This window comes from Protopterus annectens, chromosome 10.part0 (genome assembly GCF_019279795.1).
Source record: "Protopterus annectens isolate FY-2018-M chromosome 10.part0, PAN1.0, whole genome shotgun sequence".
Lineage (NCBI taxonomy): Eukaryota > Metazoa > Chordata > Ceratodontiformes > Protopteridae > Protopterus > Protopterus annectens.
Window position 1 is genome coordinate 311,591,241 of NC_056744.1, and position 24,877 is coordinate 311,616,117.

Here is a 24,877-nt window from a genome sequence, read left to right on the forward strand (position 1 = left end):
CCATCTCAAAGTAGACTATTACAAAGTGGATAGGCCACTGCATTCATTTCTGCTATTCACAACATGGCAAGCCAGTACCTAAGGGCATTAGGCCACATTCAACCAGAGCAGCAGCCACTTCAGCAGCCTTCCTCAGGGGAGTACCAACCAAAGACCTTTTAGAGGCTGCTACTTGGAGTTCAGTGCACACCATCACAAAGCACTATCACTTACCACTCTACTCTAAATCCAGGGCAGGCTTTGCCACTGCAGTTCTGCAGGGCCTAATAGACGCTCCTAATGCTATTTAGCTCCAACTTCCCAACCTTAGCTTTGGGATTCAACCCAATTGTAATGACGGCAACAGTGAAACATGAAGAACATAGTACAGTTGTGTACACTTACCATAAATGTAGATGTTCGAGTGTTTTCACTGTTGCAGTCCAGGTTACCCACTTGCCATCCCCCATTTCATTGTTGGAACTTATCTGTACGTCTCTAGTCTATACAACCTATGTGGTGTATTTGCTTGTAGATGAAGGCAATATATATACTTTGGTGCATGCATGTTTTATTGACATATTTTTAGCCTACCCTTTTGGGGGCACCTGACGAATGGCGTCGGCTGCATCTTTTATACCCCTGGCGCACTGACGTCAGGGAAGAGAGGACAGCAACCGACGCTGGACCCAGACACTGGAATTCAGGCCGACTGAGGGTAGCCTGCCAGCAGGATAACCCAATTGTAATGACTGCAACAGTGAATACACTCGAACATCTACATTTACGGTAAGTGTACACAACTGTACTTTTTCAGGACTCCAAGCTCTAATGGTTTCACAACCCTTTTTGATTTTTCACAATCAATCTATCCACTTACCCAGCTTTTTCCCTTCTCCTCAAAACTCCAGTGAAAGAGTGTTGCACACCATGAATGTACACAGACCACTCTGATTCTATTTGTATAAAACGAAATCCATTTGAAATTCTGAACAATTGTTTGTTTCCTTTCACCACAGGGCACTATGAAAACCTGTCTCTAAAATAATTTTATCTAAAACTATTTTATCTTGGATCTCTAAGGCAATTTCCTTTTGCTGTGTGTCCCAGGAAAACTCCTCCTTCCTCTAAGACCCACTCCACTAGAGCGATGGCTTCCTCTGGAGCCTTCTTTAAAGGTCTGGATATTGCTTCAGTCCTGGAAGCAGCCACTTGGTCCTCTGTCCATACATTTACAAGACCCTACAAGCTGGATACTATCTCCAGATCCAGAGCAGGATTGGCTGGGGCAATTCTGCATGGCTTTATGGACACCTCTTATCCTCCTTACCCCCCCTTTCTCACTCATGAGCTTTGGCATTCTCCCTCACGTTATGGGAACAGAAGGACATAGAGTAGTTGTGTAAAATATATCATAACCGCAGATGTCCTCTTCTTCCATGTTGCAGTATTCTATCCCACCTTCCTTCCCCCTTGGTTCATGCTTTTATTTGGATATTACCTGGTTGCCTCTTATCCTTGGACTGGTGTTCTGATTGGTGTTTCACTTCTGAGGATGGTACATGGAGACGTCACTTTTATGGTCAACGTCGGCTGCTCTATGTGAAACTTCGCATGTACCTTGCAGAAGCTTGTCTTTGTTATGCCGGCCGGACATTCGGGTTGCCTAGGCAAGGATCTCCCTCATGTTATGAATACTGCAACATGGAAGAGAACGATGTCTATGAATGTTCTTCATGTTTCAGTGTTGCAGTCATCACCCTGTGGGTTATCCCTGCTGTGGTAGCCCTCGGCCAGCCCGAATATCAGAGTCAGTTTTTTTTGCATCAGCTGCCATTGCCTGTAGTATGACGTCAGGTCATTGGTGCTATAAAACAAGGCAGTCAATGTCATTACATCAGCCTTTCTTACTGTGGAGCCTTTAGCAGAAGCTGTTCGCACGAGTGCCAGTCGGTCACTACCAGAAGTTGAATTTCAGCTGAAAATGTCTAAAGCCAAGTATCCCGTTGGGGATCCTTTTTTCTTGCACTAACCGATGTCCGAAATATTTAACAATTGTCTCGCCTGTGGAAACAGATCCCACACAGAGACTTCCATCCTTACTGCATCACTTGTTTAGGCCCAGACCATGGACTTCCCCCGTTGCTAGTTCTGTGCCCTCTTTAATGTGAGAACCATTCACCATAGAGCTCTTTTTGTGGACAGTTATTTTCATGTTCTGTCTTCGCATTCTGATATGGCATCCTTCAGCCAACAATCTGTAGACATTCTAAAAAAACTCAGAGATAGAGATAGACCACACAAGGCCAAGCCTTCCGACGACGCTACTGCTAAGCAGGTTGTCAGTTCTCCGGAATTCAGTGAGGCGCTTTCACAACTTCTAATGCCCGATTCGATATCTACGCAGGCCTCTACTGAGACCCTTTCGGAGTCCAGTATGCCTCAGAAATCTTCTTCGTCTTCTGAGCCTTTGGCTGTGTCTGCCTCAGTTGGGTCCATAGCAATGCAGGCACCGGCTTCGAAGGAGGCCATTCGCACTATCGATTCTAGACAAAAAATGATGTCTTTGTATCAGACTACCATTTCTCTCAGACCAACGGATTTTCTTAGGCCTAGAAGCCAGGCCACTCCTAGGAAATCTGCTTCTATCCACCATTTTGCTACTGCTCCACCACTCCAAGCACAAATGCTTAAAATGGCGGAGGATCTCTTCTCCCTTATCCGGGGTAGTCGGGCCACTTCTTCTAAAAGGAAAAGGCACCCTTCTCCAGAAATTATGACATAACAGGATTGTGAGAAATCTGATTATTCAGTTTTTGAAGAGGAACAGCATCCTTTAACTGCTTATGGGGATTCAGATGCAGAGGAATCCATCCCATCTGCATCCTCCCAAGAGGACCTTTCCGTTGGGGAAACCCTTCACTCTCTCTGGGAACATTTCCAATACGAATCACAAGACTTCCCACAGTCTAAGAAAAGACTTAGAGAGTTTCTGGACTTGCCCCAGCACAGACCCCTGGCTTTCCCCCCTATTTTAGAAGTGGTGGATGATGTTTTCCATGACTCCAGCTTAGCCCCTGACACCCTCCCTCCTGCTCCCAGTAAACCTGACAGGTACAGAGTACTGGATTCTCACAAATGCCTGTACAGAAATCCTGCTGCAGACCCAGAGGTCATTGCACAAGGACCTAAAGGAGCTAAGACTAGTTCTGCCAAGAATCCTCTTCCTTCTGACAAGGACTCCAGAGCTCTGGACAGATTGGGTAAAAAAGTATACACCTCTGCAACCTTAGCTCTCAGAGCACTCAGTTGTCAGTTCCATATGTTAAAATATCAACAACACACTTTGGAATAATTGAAACAGAAGATTGCTACCTTTCCTGACTGTGCTAATCCAAAAGAGTTAGCAGATTTACTGCACTCAGCTTGTCAAGTGGCCAAACACTCATTACAATGTGGATATGATGCCCTAGAAGCCACTAGCAGGGCAGCAGTGACAGGATCGGTTAGTAGGAGACATGCATGGCTGAAGGAACAGCCTCTCCCTGATCATGTCGAGTCTAAACTTATTGATGGACCCCTAGATAAGGAGCGCCTGTTTGGGGGGAAAAAGCAGAAGAGGTGCTTAAAAAGATGGAAGACGAAGCAAAATCTATGCAAACGGTAAAAACTTTCTTTCAAGTTCAACCTGTTTGGTATCTACTTCTCTGAAGTGCAGGCTAACACAGAAGGTCTTTGGCTAACAAAGTTTGCAGATGACTGCAAACTAGGAGCCATAATCGAAACTCCTAACGATACCTGGTGTCAAAGCCATGGTCTGAAGCTCAATGCCGAAAAGTGTATTGTCATCCACTTTGGTAAAAACTCTGTACCCATGAACTACCACATCGCTGGTAGTCTACTTAATGCTGAAAATGTGATGAGACCTTGGGACACAGGTGGACAAGTAGTCTCTCCTTTGATAATCAGTGGTCTGGAAATCCTTCTACGTGGCTCATCTCATCACAAAAGGATTCTCATCCACAAAAAAAGAGGTCATTGTTCCCCTCTACTCATCACTCATTAGACCCATTATATAGAGTACAATGCCCCTTTTGGTATGTACCTCACAAGACATCTACAACAACTGGAAAGACAACAGAAATACCTCACAAAGAGGATTACTGGCCTCAAACAGATGCCCTACGCAGACTGTCTCAAAAAACTACAGCTTTACTCCATCTCATATCGCCTACTCGGGGGCGATCTCTGCCTAACATACAAAGCTATGTCAAACCCAGAGCTGTTGGACATGCTCCACTTAAAGAAATCCCTATCCCTCCGAGCTACACGCTGTAGGGACCTAAACCTTGTCACCACAATAAACAGAACATGCTGGAGGGATATATTCCTGTCCCAGAGACTTCGAATACTCTGGAACAGACTACCTATCTATGTCAAACAGAGCACCTCATTAGCACTCTTCAAGAAAAATCTTGATGATTGGATGGGAAATGGGATATTCATCCCAGGAATCACTTCTGTGGCTCTGCTCGACAGGGGCACAGGAAAATAATTTTCTTGGGTGGCGAAAGCCAGGGTACATTTTTTGGCTAGGCTTATATAGGCCCTAGGGCCAATAGCCTAGTACCTACCTATGAACCTCCCAGATTCAGCTAGAGCTTTCCCTATAAGCACTGGGCCTTCCCTGCACCTAGCAGACAGGGCCAAGGTAAGCCCCGCAGGGACAGACCCTCCAGGCCCCCTGTCCCAGGGCCAGCAGAGAAGCAAACACTGGACCACTTCTGTCTCTAAGGCAGGGAGTTCTAAGCCAACCTTTAATGGCAAATACTCACAATGACTCCCTCCCCTGCTCCGCTGCCTTCCCTTCACTCACCAAAAACTAGGAGGAAGGCTCTCCCTCTTCAATGACTATTGGCTTTTTGTAACAAAGGACCAATGGGTCTTAAAGATCATTTCTCAGGGATACAAATTCTCTTTCAGCGAACTCCCAATTCCAAGAGGGTATCCAGACTTGCCTCCAAATCAGTGGGCAGAGGCATTGAAACAGGTCCAAACTCATATCACAGGGGGCAGTAGAACCTGTCCCCTCAGATCAAACAGGCAAAGGCTTTTATTCTAGACTATTCCTTGTTCCCAGAAAAGAGGGAACTTGGCACCCCATCCTGGATCTATCCATTCTGAACACCTGTCTTGTGGTTCCCAGATTCAAAATCCTAACTTTGCAGCAGCAGCTGCCTATGCTGGCAAAAAATGCCTGGCTAGTGACCCTAGACCTAAAAGATGCCTACCTCCACATCCCCATCAGGGAATCATGCAGGAAATTCCTGCACTTCAGAGCAGGATCACAACACTTTCAGTTCTCTACGCTGCTCTTTTGGCTGATCTACTGCACCCAGAGTATTCACCAAATGCTTGGCCCCGGCCTTAGCATTCTGCAGACAGAGAAGTATACAGATTTACCCTTACCTGGACAACTGCCTCATTCAGGCAGAGTGCAAATAAAAGCTGGTCCAGGATCTTCTCTTTGTCAAATCTCTCCTAACTTCCCTAGGGTTCACCATCAATGAGAAGAAATCAAAACAAAACACCACCAGGAAGATAATTTTCTTGGGAGCTGCGCTAGACACAGCATCCCAAATGGCATTTCCTATCCCTAGAAAAGCAGAGCTTCCTGCCGCTCTACTTTACCCAGCTGGCTTCCAGAAGTCCCCTCACTGCGAGGAAGTTCCTGCAAGCCCTGGGGTACATGGCAGCTTGCATCCTTCTCATTCCTCTGATCAGACTTCACATGAGAAAACTTCAGTGGTACTTAAAGAACCTTTGGTGCCAGCACTCAGTCCCTAGAGACTTCTCTCCCTCTGATCCCATGTATAAGGGCCGAATTTCTGTGGTGGGCAGAGGCTTGTGCCAGGGACAAGGGTCTTCCCTTCATCCTCCACCCTTCCGGCCAGACTGTCATCGACGCCTCAGACGTTGCTTGGGGTGCTCACCTAGCAGGCAGGTGCACTGCACCCAAGGTCTTTGGGATGCCCAGCAACTTCACTTGCACATCAGTCAGAGAGTAATGATGGCACTACAAAAGGCTCTGACATCCTTCAAACCCCATCTCAGGCCAGGGGTTCTCCTTATAAAAACAGACAACACCACAGTAATGTGGTATATCAGCAAAGGGGGGGGGGAATCTTATGCCCTGTGCAGGTTAGCCATGAGCCTCTGGCTTACAGCCACCTCCATGGGTCTACACCTAATTGGCCCTACTAGGGGTCAACAATACCCTTGCAGACCACCTAAGCAGAAACTTACTGGACCCCCATGAATGGCAGTTCCACAGGGAAATCTTTCTGCAAATCACTCAGGAGTGGGAGACTCCGGAAGGGGATCTCTTTGCCTCGCACCTAAACCACCAGCTGCAAATGTTCTGTACCAGGAAGTATCCCCTCCTAGTGTGGAAGGTGGATGCCTTGACCTTCCCCTGGAACTCCCTCTTTGTGTACGCGTTCCCTCCTCTGCCCCTTATTCCTAGGCTACTAATCAAAATAAGGGAGGAGAGACCAAAGGCCATCTTCATTGCTCCAGATTGGCCCAGACAGCATTGGTACCCCTTACTGCACAGCCTGACCTTACAGCCTCCTAAGCAGCTTCCCCTGATCTCAAGACCTCTTGACCCAGGTGAGGGGGAAGATACTGCACCCAGACTTACAGACTCTCAACCTTTCAAGCATGACTTATACCTTAAAGGCTAGCAAGGAATCCCTGTTAAGCAAACGGGTCCTAGACATCATCACAGAGACCAGAAGGCCCAGCACCAGAAAATCATATGCAGGGAAATGGATTCTGCTCCTGGAACCAGTCCAAAGGGGCCTGTACCTCCCATCCTTCCATCCCTCTTATCTTTGATTACCTAGCCAAGTTACTCAATAGTGGCCTCTCTTACTCCACTTAAAATCCATGACTCAGCCATTTCTGCCTATTACGATTCAGACCCACCCCTCTTCTCTCATCCTTTGATTAAGCGATTCCTCAGAGGGGCTTCTAATATCAGACTTCCCAGAATGCCTCCCACGCCACCCTGGGACCTGAATTATGTTCTAGAATAACTAACCTTACCTCCTTTCGAGCCTGCTGCTTCTACATAATTGAAATGCCTCTCCTGGAAGACTGCCTTCCTACTAGCTATCACCTCAGCCAGAAGGGTATCAGAACTTCAGGCTCTCATGGCTGTTGAGCCCTTCATCATTTTCCATGCAGACAGGGTCTCCTTGAGGACTAACCCCTCCTTTATGCCAAGATGGTATCTGATGTGACCCTCAACCAGGCCATTCAACTACCCACCTTCTTTACCTACCCTCAAAACAAGGGGAAAGAATTCGATACTTGCTAGACATGCATAGACAACTCAGATACTATCCGGACCGTACTAAACCATTCAAAAAAAAAAACAGGCCAACTACTTGTCAGCTTTGCCCCTGGGGCAGAGGGGAAGCCCATTTCCAAATGGATATCACACGGTATCCATTTCTGCTGCAGACTACATGAGAACCCCCCCCCCCAAGTCTATCCGTACCCATTCCACTAGGGCAGCCTCCACTTTCACAGCCTTCTTCAGAGCAGTCCCTGCCAGTGGCATCTTGGAAGCTGCCACCTGGACCTCTGTCCATACATTTACAAAGCATTACCACCTACCTCTTTTTTCTAAGTCTAGGGCAGTGTTTGCCTCTGCAGTTCTGCAGGGCCTGCTAACCCATGCCTATGACTCTTAACCTATCCTTTCACCCCTCTCCTCAGCTTTGGGAATCCTCCCACAGGTGATGACTGCAGCAGTGAAACACGAAGAACATAGTACAGTTGTGTACACTTATAATAAATGTAGATGTTCAAGTCTATTCACTGTTGCAGTCCTGGTTTCCCTCCCTCCATCCCCCATATAGCATCTTCTCCTGGGGGACATAAGCTTCCCACAGTGGCTTTTAGCCACCAGGACCACTTTTCCTTATTTGCTTTTGATGGGTTAGGGCAAGAAAAACTGATGTAATGACATTGGCTGCCTTGCTTTATAGCACTGATGACCTGACGTCAGACTACAGGCGACGGCAGCTGATGCAAAAAAAAACTGACTCTGGTATTCAAGCCGGCCGAGGGCTACCACAGCAGGGATAACCCACAAGTGATGACTGCAGCAGTGAATACACTTGACCAGCTACATTTATGGTACGTGTGCACAACTGTACTTTATAGTAAGATTTTACACAACTATTCTGTATTCATGGCACGTAATCAATTCCACTTCTATAACCAGACTCGCAGGATGTATGCTGTCTGTGCCACACTTATGCCTTACAGAATGTACAGTGTTACTTTCTCACACTGCAGATTGTTCTGTACCTTCATACTTTTTGTGACAGCTGTTGCACCAGTGCGTGCCCCAGTGTTGCACTGCGTGTTTCACACTGGTGCATGCGGCAGTGTTGCACTGCATGTTTCACACTGGTGCGTGCGGCAGTGTTGCACGGCGTGTTTCACACTGGTGCGTGCGGCAGTGTTGCACGGCGTGGTTCACACTGGTGTGTGCGGCAGAGTTGCACTGCATGTTTCACACTGGTGCATGCAGCAGTGTTGCACTGCGTGGTTCGCTCTGTGTTGCACTGCATGGTTCCCGCTGTGTTGCACTGCGTGGTTCAGACTGCATGTTACCTCCATTACATTGGTTACAAAAATGTACTTTGTCCACGTAAAACACTTATTTGAATTTATTTTTTAAACCGGTAAATGAAAGGGACCGTCTCGGACCCTATTTAACCACAGGGTCAAAAATTCTTGCAGTATGTCTGGACACAGTAAGATCCATTATGTGTGAGCAGATTAGAGTAGCCAGCGAGAAGTAATTTCTGAGAGGCAGTAGGAAAGAAGACTGCCAATAAAAAACCCACACAAATGCAGGGCAACATGCGAACTCGGATAGTGACCAGAAATCACATCTGAAACTAGACCCTTGAGCTGTGAGGACGTGATTTTTAACCACCAAGCCACCTTGTTGTACCTCATATACATGTTATCATTTCTTAACTGGACTGACATCTATTGCATTGCATTGTACTGTCAATGTCCCACACAGAGCACCATACCTGTTAACATCTCAGTAAGGCTTGTATAGGCCCTAGGACCGATAGCCTAGTACCAACCTATGAACCTATAAGTGTAATGTCTAAATCCCCTCATGCACCCCCTCTTAACTACACCTACTAATATCACTTAAAAGTGCACATCTGTGTGCTATAGAAACATTTTGTGGCAGTAGCTGTGCAAACCTATTGCATTATTTTGGATATCAGTTATTCCACATGCTTTAATAAGTACTGTTATAAACCACAATGTGGAAATCAGTCACTTGGTTCAGCAACACGTTCTCTGCTGTACCAGTTTGCAGACAGCTAAGAATGACAGCTTTTTGCTTAATCTGGATTCTTCCATAATTCAATTGCTAAAGCTCTCAACCTTCTGTGTGACTGGGAAGGAGTGTAACTTTTCATTGCAGTAATAGTTTTTGTATTTATTTTATATTTACTGATTAATATTTTCATCATTACAGTATTGAGATATTCAGTACTGAAATATTCTCCTGTTTCTTTCCTTGACTCTTGGGATGTCCTTCCATTTTACTTTTGTAGTATTCCTTACATAGGGGATCTCCTGCCAAGGATAGCCCAATGTTCGGCCAGTATACCAAAGCCTTTATTATCTATAGGCGCTGTATGTCACATATATGCTCCCCATGCAAGAAGTAGGGCATAAAGGTGATATACAGACACACTTCAGAAATTCTTTGCCGCCAGTCCAACCACCATCATTGAACATCAGTCTGAGTACCTTTAAGTGTTGGTTGCTGAGCCATAGTTTAAATAAGTGCCCCGCTGGGGATCTTTCTTATCTTTCTCTTATTTTTAGTGTCAGTGACTCCCTTTTGGCTTATACAGCATTGGTTCCCTCTTCTTTCTTCCTTGACCAGGGGCAGTCATCATCACAGGTTGCTTCACTGGGTGGACCTTCTCACACAAAACAGGGGGGGGGGGTCTTTCATCCATTCTCACTTGTCCACTCTTCAACTAATGCTGTGGGTGATAGGGTTTTGATCCCCTTTTAGCCACATTTTTTCTGAGGTCCTGTGGGAGGCCAGGAAGCCTACCGGGAAATCTTATTTGTCTAAATGGAAGACAGTTTCTATCTGGTCCTTGTCTAACCATCAAGTTCCTGTATTTGTGGAGGTCCCTCTGGTCTTGCTCTGTTATTTGTGTGATTTGCTCCATGCTGGGTTAGCATATCCTTCAGTTAAAGCTCACCTGTAAGAAGTTTCTGTTTGTCTGTCCTTAACTCCTCCTCTGGCCTCTGGATTTGAAGTCAAACCGTTTCTCAAAGGGGTCCTTCATATCAGGCATCCCAGGAAGTCTGTTCTGCCATCATGGGACCTCAGTTTTGTTCTTGAAAAATTGACTCTGGCTTCTTTTGAGCCTGCTGCTTCAGCTTCCGTACAACATTGTACTTGGATGACTGTTCTTTTGGCTCTTACTTCAACCAAGAGGGTTTCTGAATTTCAGGCTGTCATGGCTGTCCCTACTTTCTTAGTTTTCCACATGGACAGGGTATCTTTGTACTAATCCTTCTTTTATGACCAAGGTGGTCAGTGAGTAACCCCCTTAATCTGTCAATTTATTCTCCTTCCTTTTTTTTCCTTCGCTGCAGTCTGCCAGTGAGAAGGTTCTTCACACCTTGGACTTGCATGTACAGCTCAGGTATGTGGATAAAACTAAAGTTATTCACAAATCTCAGTAGCATTTACTCTTTTTTTCCATCCCATTCATGTTTAATTGTATTTAAGCAGACCATCTCTTTGTGGATTTCTAAAGCCATTTCATTTTGTTGTTCTTTTCACGGCAAATGTCATTTCCTCTTCAGTAAAGACTCACTCTACCAGGGCTGTTGCTGCCTCTAGTGCTTTTTCCAAGGCTCTGGATACCAATTCCTTCCTTAAGGTTGCTACTTGGTCTTCTCTTCATACCTTCACTAATCACTATAAGTTGGATGTTATTTCTAGGGCCAGAGCTGGCTTTGCCAGCGCTATCCTTCATGGGTATTTTGAGGGTTCTTTATTGCCTTCCTCCTCCCACGTTTTCTGTTGAGAATTTCTGCTTCTCCTCTAGTAACAGTGATGTCCTCCTCTAGTGATGAATAGTGTAAACATTGATGTCCTCCTCTAGTGATGATACTGTAACAGTGATGTCATCCTCTAGTGATGAATAGTGTAACAGTGATGTCCTCCTCTAGTGATGAATAGTGTAACAGTGATGTCCTCCTCTAGTGATGATACTGTAGCAGTGATGTCCTCCTGTAGTGATGAGACTGTTACACTAATGTCCTCCTCTACTGATGAGACTGTGTCCTCCTCTAGTGATGAAACTGTAACAGTGATGTCCTCCTCTAGTGATGGGACTGTAACAGTGATGGCCTCCTCAAGTAATGAGACTGTAACAGTGATGGCCTCCTCTAGTGATGAGTCTGTAACAGTGATGTCCTCCTCTAGTGATGAATAGTATAACAGTGATGTCCTCCTCTAGTGATGAATAGTGTAACAGTGATGTCCTCCTCTAGTGATACTGTAACAGTGATGTCCTCCTCTAGTGATACTGTAACAGTGATGTCCTCCTCTAGTGATGATAGTGTAACAGTGATGTCCTCCTCTAGTGATGAATAGTGTAACATTGATGGCATCCTCAAGTGATGAGACTGTAACAGTGATGGCATCCTCAAGTGATGAGACTGTAACAGTGATGGCCTCCTCTAGTGATGAGACTGTAACAGTGATGTCCTCCTCTAGTGATGAGACTGTAACAGTGATGTCCTCCTCTAGTGATGAGACTGTAGCAGTGATGTCCTCCTCTAGTGATGAGACTATAACAGTGATGTGCTCCTCTAGTGATGATACTGTAACAGTGATGTCCTCCTCTAGTGATGAGACTGTAACAGTGATGTCCTCCTCTAGTGATGAATAGTGTAACAGTGATGTCCTCCTCTAGTGATGAATAGTGTAACAGTGATGTCCTCCTCTAGTGATGATACTGTAACAGTGATGTCCTCCTCTAGTGATGATACTGTAACAGTGATGGCCTCCTCAAGTAATGATACTGTAACAGTGATGGCCTCCTGTAGTGATGAGACTGTAACAGTGATGTCCTCCTCTAGTGATGATACTGTAACAGTGATGGCCTCCTCTAGTGATGATACTGTAACAGTGATGGCCTCCTCAAGTAATGATACTGTAACAGTGATGGCCTCCTCTAGTGATGATACTGTAACAGTGATGTCCTCCTCTGATGATGATACTGTAACAGTGATGTCCTCAGCTAGTGATGAGACTGTAACAGTGATGTCCTCCTCTAGTGATGAGACTGTAACAGTGATGTCCTCCTCTAGTGATGAGACTGTAACAGTGATGTCCTCCTCTAGTGATGATAATACTGTAACAGGGATGTCCACCTCAAGTGATGAATAATGTAACAGTGATGTCCTCCTCTAGTGATGATACTGTAACAGTGATGTCCTCCTCTAGTGATGAATAGTGTAACAGTGATGGCCTCCTCTAGTGATGAATAGTGTAACAGTGATGTCCTCCTCTAGTGATGATACTGTAACAGTGATGTCCTCCTCTAGTGATGATACTGTAACAGTGATGTCCTCCTCTAGTGATGATACTGTAACAGTGATGTCCTCCTCTAGTGATGATACTGTAACAGTGATGTCCTCCTCTAGTGATGATACTGTAACAGTGATGTCCTCCTCTAGTGATGATACTGTAACAGTGATGTCCTCCTCTAGTGATGAATAGTGTAACAGTGATGTCCTCCTCTAGTGATGAATAGCGTAACAGTGATGTCCTCCTCTAGTGATGATACTGTAACAGTGATGTCCTCCTCTAGTGATGATACTGTAACAGTGATGTCCTCCTCTAGTGATGAATAGTGTAACAGTGATGTCCTCCTCTAGTGATGATACTGTAACAGTGATGTCCTCCTCTAGTGATGATACTGTAACAGTGATGTCCTCCTCTAGTGATGAATAGTGTAAATATTGATGTCCTCCTCTAGTGATGATACTGTAACAGTGATGTCCTCCTCTAGTGATGATACTGTAACAGTGATGTCTTCCTCTAGTGATGAATAGTGTAACAGTGATGTCCTCCTCTAGTGATGAGACTGTAACTGTGATGTCCTCCTCTAGTGATGAGACTGTAACTGTGATGTCCTTCTCTAGTGGTGAGACTGTAACTGTGATGTCCTCCTCTAGTGATGAGACTGTAACTGTGATGTCCTCCTCTAGTGATGAGACTGTATCTGTGATGTCCTCCTCTAGTGATGAGACTGTATCTGTGATGTCCTCCTCTAGTGATGAGACTGTATCTGTGATGTCCTCCTCTAGTGATGAATAGTGTAACAGTGATGTCGTCCTCTAGTGATGAATTCTGTAACAGTGATATGGAAGGACATATGACAGTTGTGCAATGTCCCGTCTCTTCACCGTTTTTGCAGTATTCACTCCTTCCTCATGTCCCCTCTGCTCTAACCTGTTCTTGCCCTCCTGGCTGAGGGGTCCTTCTTTCTGTCTTTTCTCCTTCTGGATGCAAATGATCCTCCTGGTTTCTAGGGACAGTCTGTTCATTTTCTGACACTTCAGTGCTGAAGTGTGTGCATCCGTACATCACCTTTATGCCCTATACCTTGCGTGGAGAGCATATGTGTGACGTATGGTGCCTGTAAATACTAAAGGCTTTGATATACTGGCTGGACATTAGAATATCCTTGGCAGATCATCCTTTATGTAAGGAATACTACCACATTGAAGAGAAGGACATCTACTGTGTTATGGTAGGATTTTAGACAACTGTACTTTTTCCATGTAGTAGGGTACATTTGCTTTGTCTGTATTTGTGCATCTCTATCTGTTTTTCTGTTCTACATTAAATGTTACTGTAATTTGTTTTGTGTATTTTTTTGTCCATTTTCAGGGATACGGGAAAGCTGACCATTCCGTCACCGTTGAAAAACTTAAGAAGGTATACCAGGACTATGAGATAACATGGTCAGATGACAAAAAGTAAATCATTGCTGGAAGGCTGAGTCATGAAACTTGCTTTTGGGAAGCTTTTTATCCTCCTGTTTGTATGTCATTCAGTGTAGCCTTCACTAAGGCAGACAGACTGGATATTTTGCAGATGAACTTTGTTTTTGAGGCTGATTTTGTAATCAGTTTTAGGGATGACAGTGTGGGCTTTCTGTTGACGTTATATGTCTGTCATGGCTAAGTTTCTCACAGTAAGGGGAATAAATGAACTTACTTGCAGAAGAATCTCTTCCCTCTATTTGACCCTTCTGTGGCTGGTGAGAGCCAATAAATGTGTTGTATCATAGTACTTTTTGTAGTCCCAGTAATTGCTCATTAAAAAAAAAAAACTTTACTGTTAAGTATCCAAGTTGAAAAGGGTTCTTATGTTCAAGAAAAAGTGTAGGCTGTACTGACACAAAACATGGCATTGCTTTTTAATGTGACAACCAGTTTTGTTTTTGTACAAAGTGTGCAGTTAATAGCAATGTTTAGTATGACTTTGTATCTTTCATTTAATAGCACTGTATCTTGAATGTTGGCTTTTGGTAAACCAAGCAGTAGTTTGAAAGGTTACATTTTCAATAAATAAGTTTCCTTCCAAAAATAATGTATATTTATGTGTAGAGTCTTGTGTAGAATATCAAAGATCTTACTATAGCCAGTATGTACAAATTATTTCACAGGTATATGCCCCCAACAGCAATACTTATCAGCAACCCCCCTTTTTCCCATTTTATATATGTTTGGTGTGTCACACCAACTGTCACCACGACCATCTATTCAGTGCCACTATGCTACCTTCAACAGTCAGGCATGACTGACGCAGGCCTTTGCTCACACAGTGTATCCATCTTTGATGGTCCTTCTCATTTTCTCTTGCCTTTTTCTTGTCTTTCCCAAATCACATGTGCATGAACCACCATAATCTGTTCTGTTTGTCTTTCTGTGTAGTTGAAGTTCTTTGGCTTGTGCTCAGTTCTCATTCCACTCTCTGCATCCCACCACTGTCTCAGGCACTTCATCTCCATCACCTCCAGGTTCTTCAACTGCTCTGCCTTTACTGCCCACGTTTCTGTACCATACAGTAGATGTTCTTGTTTCACTGTTGCAGTCATTACATTTGGGTTATCTGCCTGCAGGTAGCCCTCAGCTGGCCTGAATACCAGAGTCTTGGATTCCTGCGTTGGATGCAGTCGCTTCTTCCATGACGTCAGGTCGTCGGGTATAAAACATGCAGCTGACTCCATTGCATCAGTCTTTCTTGCCACGTGGTGACCGAAGCAGAAGCAGTTTCATTTTCGAGTTTCAGAACCAAAGTCTTCAACAAAGCTAAGTACCCCATTGGGGATCCTTTTTCTTGCTCTTAACCGATGTCAGTAAAAGTTAACAATTGTCTTACATGTGGAAAGCAAATACCTCATAAAGATTTTCATTCGTACTGCATTCCTTGCTTAGGCCCAGACCACAACGTCCCTCGCTGTCGGTTTTGTGTCTTATTCAACCCCCGAACTATTAGTCATCGGTCTATTTTTGCAGCAAATTGTTTTGGTACTCTGTATAACTATCCAGAAATGGCTTCGGTAAGCCATCCGACTACCGATATTCCGAAAAAACGTAAGGATAAAGACAGAGACAGACCGCATAGGTCCAAATCTGTCAATAACGCTTCCGTTAACCTAGTCGCCAGTTCGCTGGTACTCAGGCGCTTTCGCAGCCCCTGATGCCCGTTACTTCAGATTTGCAGGCCTCTACTGAGACCCATTTGCAGTCCGGTATGCCGCGAGATGCTTCTTCGACTATGGAACCTGTGGATGTCTCTGCCTTGGGTGGTTCTGGAGCCAGTGGGCAGGCACCGGCTTCTGAGGGTGTATTCAGGCCTGCAGACTTGCATTTCAAATCAATGCCATCTTCAAGGCCTAAAACTCGACCCACGCCTAGAAAACCAATGTCCAAACCGCATGGTCAGGCCCATATGCCTAAAACACAAATAAGAATGGCCGAAGACCTTATTACTTTAATTAGGGGAAGCCTGCCTTCCCCCTCTAAGAGACTTAGAACTGATTTTCCTTCTGATTCTTCTGGTCAGGAATCTGATATTTGTTTCTTCTGATTACCAGGATTTGTTCTTATCTACCTATGGATTCTGATGCAGAAGATTCCATTCCCTCTGCTTCCCCTCCAGAAGATTTTTTTTTTTTTGTCGAAACCTTGCACATTCTTGGGGAGCATTTACACTGGGAAAGCCAGGATTACTCTGACTCCAAAAAGAGGCTTAGGGAATTCTTACTCCTTCCTCAACACAGGCCTTTAGCTATTCCTCCTGTACTGGACATTGTAGATGATGCTTTCTTGGAATCTAGCCTGTCCCCAGGCACTTTACCTCCAGCTCCCAGAAAACATGACAGGTAGAGTACCTGACTCTCGCAAGTTCCTCTTCAAGAATCCTACTGCGGATCTAGAGACCATTTCCCAAGGTACAAAGGGCATTAAGGCTACTGCTGCCAAAAATCCTGCCCCTTCTGATAGAGATTCTAGAGCCTTGGACAGATGGGGTAAGAAGGTATACACTTCTGCTACTTTGGCCATTAGGGCTTTAAATTGCCAGATGTCCTTCAAGAATGCAACTGCAGTCCTTACATATGGGTTGTCCTGCCTCAGGCAGCCCTTCAGTCGGCCGGATTCCAAAGTCTGGGTCCGGCGTCAGCTGATGTCGCTTCCTCCCTGACGTCAGAGCGGCTGGGGTATAAAATCATCAGTCGATGCCATCTTCTTCAGTCTTTCTTGCCGCGCGGTGCCTGAAGCAGAAGCAGTTCGCAAGTGCCGGTCGGCCAGCTCCTGTGTTTTCAGTTACCGAAGTCATCAAAAAGCTAAGTACCCCATTGGGGAACCTTTTCTTGCCTCAGCCGATGTCAGATAAATCTGCAAAAGTTAATAACTGTTTGTCTTGTGGTAAACAAATACCTCATAAGGACTTCTATTCTTACTGCCTTCCCTGCCTTGGCCCAGACCACGACGTCTCGGCCTGTGCTGCCTGTGCTTGCTTCAATAAGCGCACTCTCAGGTGCCGGGCAGAATTTGCTGAAGTCTTTTTTGGGTAAAAATACTCCTATATCATGCCGTCGGAACAACCGACAATACATATTTCCAAAAAACGGAAGGACCGGGACCGACATTCTCGGCCCGCGACTTCCACCGACACCACGCCAAAACCTACCGCGAGTGCATTGGTCTCTTCGGAGGCGGTCATTCAACCGCTCCAGACTGACGACACCGCTTTACCGATCACTTCGGCCCCGGTGGCTACCCCGGTGCCAGTTGTTGATTTTCCTCCTGAAACCGAAGCCCTAGATTTGCCTGACACCATACCGGTGAACAAAGTTACTCCAGCACGTGGGGCAGCTAGGCCTCCGGTGTCTATGTCCATCAAGGCCTACACACATGCTAAGGCTGCCAGCCAGGCTAAGTCTCACCCTCCTTATCTTTTTCTCAGGGTCCCACTTCTGATAAACGGATCATGACTTTAGCTGCAGATCTAATTTCCTTAATCAGAGGCTCCCAGGCTCATCCAGACAGAGGTTCTCAGCCGCCTGCAGACAAAAGGCCTAGGGTTGAGCAGACAGATACCCTTTCCTCAGATGAAGCCTCTGGTGACTCAGACCATTCAGATTCCCAGGAAGAATCCTTCCAGGCCTACGAGGATTCTGATGCTGAGGAATCTATTTCATCTGCCTCTCCTCCTGAGGATATTTCTTTCGGGGAAATTCTCCACTCCATGAGAGAGCATTTTCAGTGACAGGGCCAGGAATTCTCCGACTCCAGGAAACGGCTTCATACCTTCCTTAAGCTTCCCCAGCACAGGCCTTTAGCTATCCCACCAGTGTTAGATGTATTGGATGATGTGTACTCAGATTCGAGTGCTTCTCCTGATTCTCTCCCTCCTGCTCCTGTCAAGCTAGACAGATATTACAGGGTTCCTGAAACCCATAAACAACATGGCCAAAAATCCTTTGCCCGCAGACAGGGAATCTAGGTCCCTGGAGAGGTGGGACAAAAAAGTTTATACCTCAACCACCCTTGCCATGAGGGCCCTTAACTGTCTTTTTCATATGTTTCAGTATCAGGATTTCTTGATGGATGATTTGCAGAAAAAGTTAGCCTCTCCTGAGCCTTTAGATAGAAAGGCCTTGCAGGATTTGGTTCATAACACACAGCAGGTTAGCAATCATTTTCTTCAGTGTGGTTATGGTGCATTGGAAGCTTCATGTAGGGCAGCAACAGGCATTGCCAGATCATGTTAAAGTTAAGCTTCTAGATGCACCTCTGGAAAAACACAAGCTATTTGGTGCTAATGCTCAGGATGTGTTAAAATCAATTGAGGAAAAGGCTAAATCAGTACAAACAGTCAAAGATTTCCTCCAGGTTCAGCCACCAAGGTTCAGCAGGAATTGGCCTTCGAAGAATTGGTCCTTTCCAGACACTGACAAGTTCCAAAGGGGAAAAAACAGGCGTGCTCGAGGTAGAGGGCAATACCGAGGCTCCTACAGGGGCCGCCAATGGCAACCGACTAATCAGAGAAGTGGCGCAGGGACTTCTACTGCTCCACAGGGACAATCACAATGACTTGACTTTGACACACCAAGGCTCAAAGAGAAGCACCTTTAGGCGGAAAATTATCCTTATTTTCAAAAAATTGGCACATTTTAACAAAGGACAAATGGATTCTGGACATAATAGACCAAGGTTACAGGTTCCACTTCCATACTTTACCAACAAGACAAGGCATGCCAAACCTGCCACAAAATCAAAGGGCAGAGGCACTCATACAAGTTTCAAAGCTGCTACAAATCAAAGCAATAGAAAAGGTTCCTCCTCAGGAACAAGGCCAGGGATTCTACTCAAGACTGTTCCTTGTTCCAAGAAAAGAAAAGCAATGGAGACCTATACTGGACTTGTCCGCTCTAAACACTTTTCTCATTGTGCCAAAATTCAAAATGCTGACACTACAGCAACTTCTTCCCATGCTGGGCAAGGGGTCTTGGCTGGTTACTCTGGACCTCAAGGAGGCATACCTGCATGTCCCAATCAGACACAGTTGCAGAAGATACCTCAGATTTCTTGCAGGGTCAGAGCATTATCAATTCTCAGCATTGCCTTTTGGCTTATCTACTGCGCCCAGAGTATTCACGAAATGCGTGGCATCAGTAATTGCACACTGCAGACTCCAGGGGATACAAATATACCCTTACCTGGACGACTGCCTTATACAAGCGGACAGCAAGCAAGCCTTGATAAGAAACTTGAACTATGTCATTTACTTGCTACAGGCTTTGGGATACACAGTCAACATTCAAAAATCAAGACTACTGCCATCCCAACAAATAATTTTTCTAGGAGCCAAACTGGACACAAACTCACAAATGGCTTTCCTCACAGAAGAGAAACAAGAACAATTACCAGATTACTTCAAAAGCTTAGCAAAGCACACCCAGATGACTGCAAGGAAAGTCCTGCAGGCCCTGGGTTTCATGGCATCTTGCATTCTTCTGATTCCACTGGCAAGACTACACATGAGAAAACTACAATGGTACCTAAAAAGTTTATGGTCTCAACACAGCCACAACTTAGAAGCAATTATTCCACTCATTCCATGTCTACAAAAGGAATTTTTGTGGTGGGCTCAAGCAAGCCAGATAAACAAAGGCATGTCTTTCAACAAACCTCAAACAAGCCAAACCATTACAACAGATGCCTCAGATCATGGATGGGGGGCGCACATGGAGGGCAGATGCATTCAAGGGCAATGGGCACCCCGGGAATTGCATCTGCACATCAATCAAAAAGAGATGCTGGCAGTGATTCATGCAATCAAGGCCTTCGGAAAATTCTTCAGCAAGGTCATCTGCTAATAAAGACAGACAACACCACTGTTATGTGGTACATAAACAAACAGGGAGGTACTCATTCTTACCCCCTCTGCAGACTAACAATGACTCTTTGGGAAAAGTCACTGAAACTGAACATACAGTTGCAATCCCAGTTTGTTCCAGGCAAGGACAATGTTCTGGCGGTCAGTCTAAGCAGAAACATCTTGGACCCGCACGAATGGATGTTGCATCCAGACATTTTTTCACAAATAACTCATGCATTGGGGAGGCCGGACATAGATCTTTTTGCCTCACACCTCAATCATCACCTGAAGAAGTTCTGCTCGAGGACACACCATCCTCAAGCCTGGAGAATGGATGCTCTCTCCTTCAGCTGGAACTCTCTAACAGTCTAAGCATTCCCACCTCTACCATTAATGACCAAGGTGTTACTGAAGATCAAAGCAGAACAACCGAAAGGCATTTTGATAGCTCCAGATTGGCCAAGACAGCACTGGTATCCATTACTAAGGAGCATAACTCGCACCAAGCCGTGGCTCCTGCCTCAATGGCCTCTGCTTTTGACTCAACACAATTACAGGACGGTTCATCCCAACCTGCAAGCTCTGCAGCTGGCAGCTTGGAGGGTTCCATGACTTCTCCCCATATTTCTCTCTCCAAGGAAGTTCAAGAGATCTTACTGGAAGCACACAGACCTTCCACCAGAAAAACTTATTCAGCCAAATGGAAGAGATTCAACATCTGGAATGCCAACAAGGGTCAGGATGCATCAGTATTGAGCATCCCACAGATACTAGAATACTTGGCAGAAATGCTACATAATGGCCTTTCATATTCTTCTATAAAAATACACGCTTCAGCAATTTCAGCAAAATACAACAGTGATCCACCTGTATTTTCACATCCTTTGCTAAGACAGTTTCTAAGAGGGATAAAGAATATAAAGCCTCCCAGAAAAAACAGTTCCTGCATGGGACCTCAACTTCGTGTTGGAAAAATTAACTCTTCCTCCTTTTGAGCCAGCAGCATCTTCAGAATTGCAATTTCTCTCCTGGAAAACAGTTTTCCTATTGGCAATTACCTCAGCAAGAAGAGTCTCTGAGATACAGGCCCTCATGGCAGTACCTCCATTTCTCATTTTTCATCAGGACAGAGTCTCTTTAAGAACCAATCCTTCATTCATGCCAAAAGTGATATCCAGGGTGTCTCTAAATCAAGCAATTCACCTGCCTACCTTCTTTGCCAATCCTCAAAATAAACGAAAAAAGCTGCTGCACACTTTGGACATGTACAGACAATTGCGCTACTACTTGGACAGAACAAAAGCCAACAGAAAGTCTGACCAGCTATTTGTAGCTTACACTGCTGGAGTACAAGGAAAGGCAATTTCCAAACAAACAATTTCAAAATGGATTGGACACTACATCAGATTCTGTTACTCTTTCCAGGGAAAAGGTGTGCCAGCCAATATCAGGCCACACTCCACCAGAGCTATAGCCACCTCCACAGCCTTTCTAAGAGGGGTGGCTACAAAGGACATTCTAGAAGCTGCTACATGGAGCTCTGTGCATACATTTTCCACACACTACAACCTGCCTTTATATTCCATATCCCGAGCAGGCTTTGCTTCGGCAGTCCTGCAGGGCATTTTAGCTACACCAACTTTATCTTAGATCCTACCACCCCCAGCTTGGCTATGGTATTCAACCCATATGTAAGGACTGCAGTTGCATTCTTGAAGGACATAGTACAGTTTTGTACCTACCATAAATGTAGATGTCCAATAGATATGCAACTGCAGTCAGGTTTTCCCTCCCTCCTACCCCTCTGTAAATTCTTCTTTTTGGGTCCACTCCCCTTTTCAAATTAGCTGGGGATATCTGTTATGGTGTATCTGTTTATTACTGTTGTGTATGTCTGGAATTTTTTATCCAGCCTCTAAATTTAGCCTTCCTTGGAGGGCACCTGGCATCTGGGGCAGGAAACACTGAAGAAGATGGCATCGACTGATGATTTTATACCCCAGCCGCTCTGACGTCGGGGAGGAGGCGACATCAGCCGACGCCGGACCCAGACTTTGGAATCTGGCTGACCGAAGGGCTGCCTGAGGCAGGACAACCCATATGTAAGGACTGCAGTTGCATATCTATCGGACATCTACATTTATGGTAGGTACAAAACTGTACTTTTCATATGTTAAATTACCAGCAGCATATTATGGGACTACTTAAACAGTAAATTATGTTGATTCCTTACTGTGCTGAACACAAAGAATTACATGATTTAATGCATTCTGCTGAACAAGTTGGTAAACATACTTTGCAATGTGGTTTTGAGTCTTTAGAACCATCTTTCAGGGCTGCTGTCACTGGGTCTGTACTTAGAAGGCACGCTTGGCTTAAGGAGCAAAACTTGCCAGATCATGTTAAAGCTAAATTACTGGATGCTCCCTTAAACCAAGATCACCTATTTGGCAATAAAGCAGAAGTCCTCAAAAAGATGGAGGAAAAAGCTAAATCTATGCAAACTGTTAAAGATTTCCTGCAAGTACAGCCTCCCCGAATTAGTAGGCATTGGCTTTCAAAGAATTGGTCCTTTCCAGTCTCTTGCAGGCCTTCTCAGTCCAAACCCAGGAACAGCAGACCACCTAGGTTACAGTCTCAAGCTACGCATAAGCCTAAGTAGTGGGGGCTCCCACTTCCAAAGTAGGAAGTAGTAAGACACCCCCCTACGGAAAAATGTCACAATGACTTAACCCCAACCCTTCCAAGCCCTGCTCAACTGCTTGCTCCCTTAGGAGGAAAGCTTATCCTGCATGCAAAAAACTGGGAATTCATAACCCAGGACAAATGGGTTTTAAATATAGTTTTCCAAGGATACAGATTCCACTTCCACAACCTACCAACCCCAAACGGTTGGCCAGACCTACCCCCCAAATCAGTGGGCAGAGGCTCAGCAGCAGGTTCTCTCTCTCCTAAGTATTAGGGCTATTCAGCCTGTCCCAGCAGAAGAAAGAGGACACATTTTTTACTTGAGACTTTTCCTGGTACCCAGAAAAGACCGCGCCTGACGTCCTATCCTGGACCTCTCTATTTTAAACACCTTTTTGGTAATCCCAAAATTCAAAATGCTAACACTTCAACAGCTGCTTCCTATGCTAGGCTAGGCAAAGATGCGTGGTTGGCCACCTTAGACTTAAAGGAAGCTTACCTGCACATTCCATTAAGGGAATCTTGCAGGAAATACCTACGCTTCAGGGCAGGCTCCATGCACTATCAGTTCTCTGCACTTCCCTTTGGCTTATCTACTGCACCCAGGGTATTCACAAAGTGTCTAGCTCCAGCCATTGCATTTTGCAGGCAGAGAAGTATTCAAATATACCCATACCTGGATGATTGTCTGATTCAGGCAGAAAGCCAGGACTTGCTATTAAAACATCAGGCATTCGTAAAGAAGCTTCTAACCTCACTTGGGTACACTATAAACTAAAAGAAATCTCACCTAGTACCCTGCCAACAGACTGTAATCCTGGGAGCAAGCTTGAACACAACTTCCCAGATGGCTTTCCTCACTCCAGAGAAAACAGGTTTATTTGACAGCCTACTTCAAACTACTGGCCACAAAGACCCAGCTATCTGCAAGGAAAATTCTGCAAGCCCTGGGGTTCATGGCCACTTGCATTCTACTAATTCCATATGCAAGGCTGCATATGAGGAAACTACAATGGTATCTAAAAAGTCTATGGTGCCAACATTCTCAGGATCTGGAATCAATGATTCTGATCATTCCTTGTATGAAGACAGAGTTCCTTTGGTGGGCAGAGGCCTGCTACCACAACAAGGGGCTCCCTTTCACTCTATCCCCTGCCGCCCAAACCCTAACAACGGACGCTCACTCTCCCTCCATTTGAACCAGCTGCAACTGCAGAGTTGAAATTCCTTTCTTGGAAAACAGCCTTCCTTCTAGCCATCACTTCAGCAAGAAGAGTGTCTGAATTACAGGCCCTCATGACAGTGGAGCCCTTCATTATCTTCCATGCAGACAGGGTTTCCCTCAGGTCCAATCCTTCCTTTATGCCCAAGGTGGTGTCTAGTGTGGCCATAAATCAATCCATTCATTTTTCTACCTTTTTCCCCGAATCCACAAAACAAAGGTGAACGAATACTGCACTCTTTGGACGTGCACAGACGACGTAGATTTTATTTGGACAGGACTAAGCCTCTCCGAAAATATGAACAGCTGCTAGTTGGCTTTGCTGCAGGGGCAGAGATGAAGGCCATTTCAAAGCAAACCATTTCTAAATGGATAGCCCATTGCATTCATTTCTGCTATAAGCACCATGGAAAACCTACCCCACAAGGGGATTAGATCACATTCCACCAGGGCTGCATCTACATCTACAGCCTTCCTCAGAGGAGTCGCTACCAGGGACATCCTAGAAGCTGCTACCTGGAGCTCTGTACATACCTTCACCAAGCAATACCACATGCCTATTTTTTCTAAATCCAGAGCTGGTTTTGCCACTGCAGTCATGCAGGGCTTATTAGCTGGTCCTAATGCTCTCTGACTTCCTCCCCCCTTCTTTAGCTTTGGGAATCAACCCAAATGTAATGACTGCAACAGTGAAACATGAAGAACATAGTACAGATGTTCATGTTTCACTGTTGCAGTCATTACATTTGGGTAATCTTCTGGCAGGTTGTCCTCAGTCGGCCTGATTAACAAAGTCTTGGGTCCTGTGTCGGTTGCTGTCCCTTCTTCCATGACGTCAGGTCGTCAGGGGTATAAAACATGCAGCCGTCACCATTACATCAGTCTTTCTTGCCGCGCGGTAGCAGAAGCAGTTCGGCCGACTCCTGAAA

General features: G+C 45.2%; 1 protein-coding gene across 1 annotated transcript in view; it reads left to right on the forward strand.

Moving 5' to 3' along the window:
- LOC122813065 (14 kDa phosphohistidine phosphatase-like) overlaps positions 1-14,741 on the forward strand; it is a 327,017-nt gene extending 312,276 nt beyond the window's left edge. The window contains exon 3 of the mRNA XM_044085184.1: positions 14,033-14,741. Coding sequence (XP_043941119.1) covers positions 14,033-14,125 — 93 coding nt within the window. The 3' untranslated portion in view covers positions 14,126-14,741. The remainder of the gene's footprint in view (positions 1-14,032) is intronic.
- Positions 14,742-24,877: the final 10,136 nt, after the last annotated feature.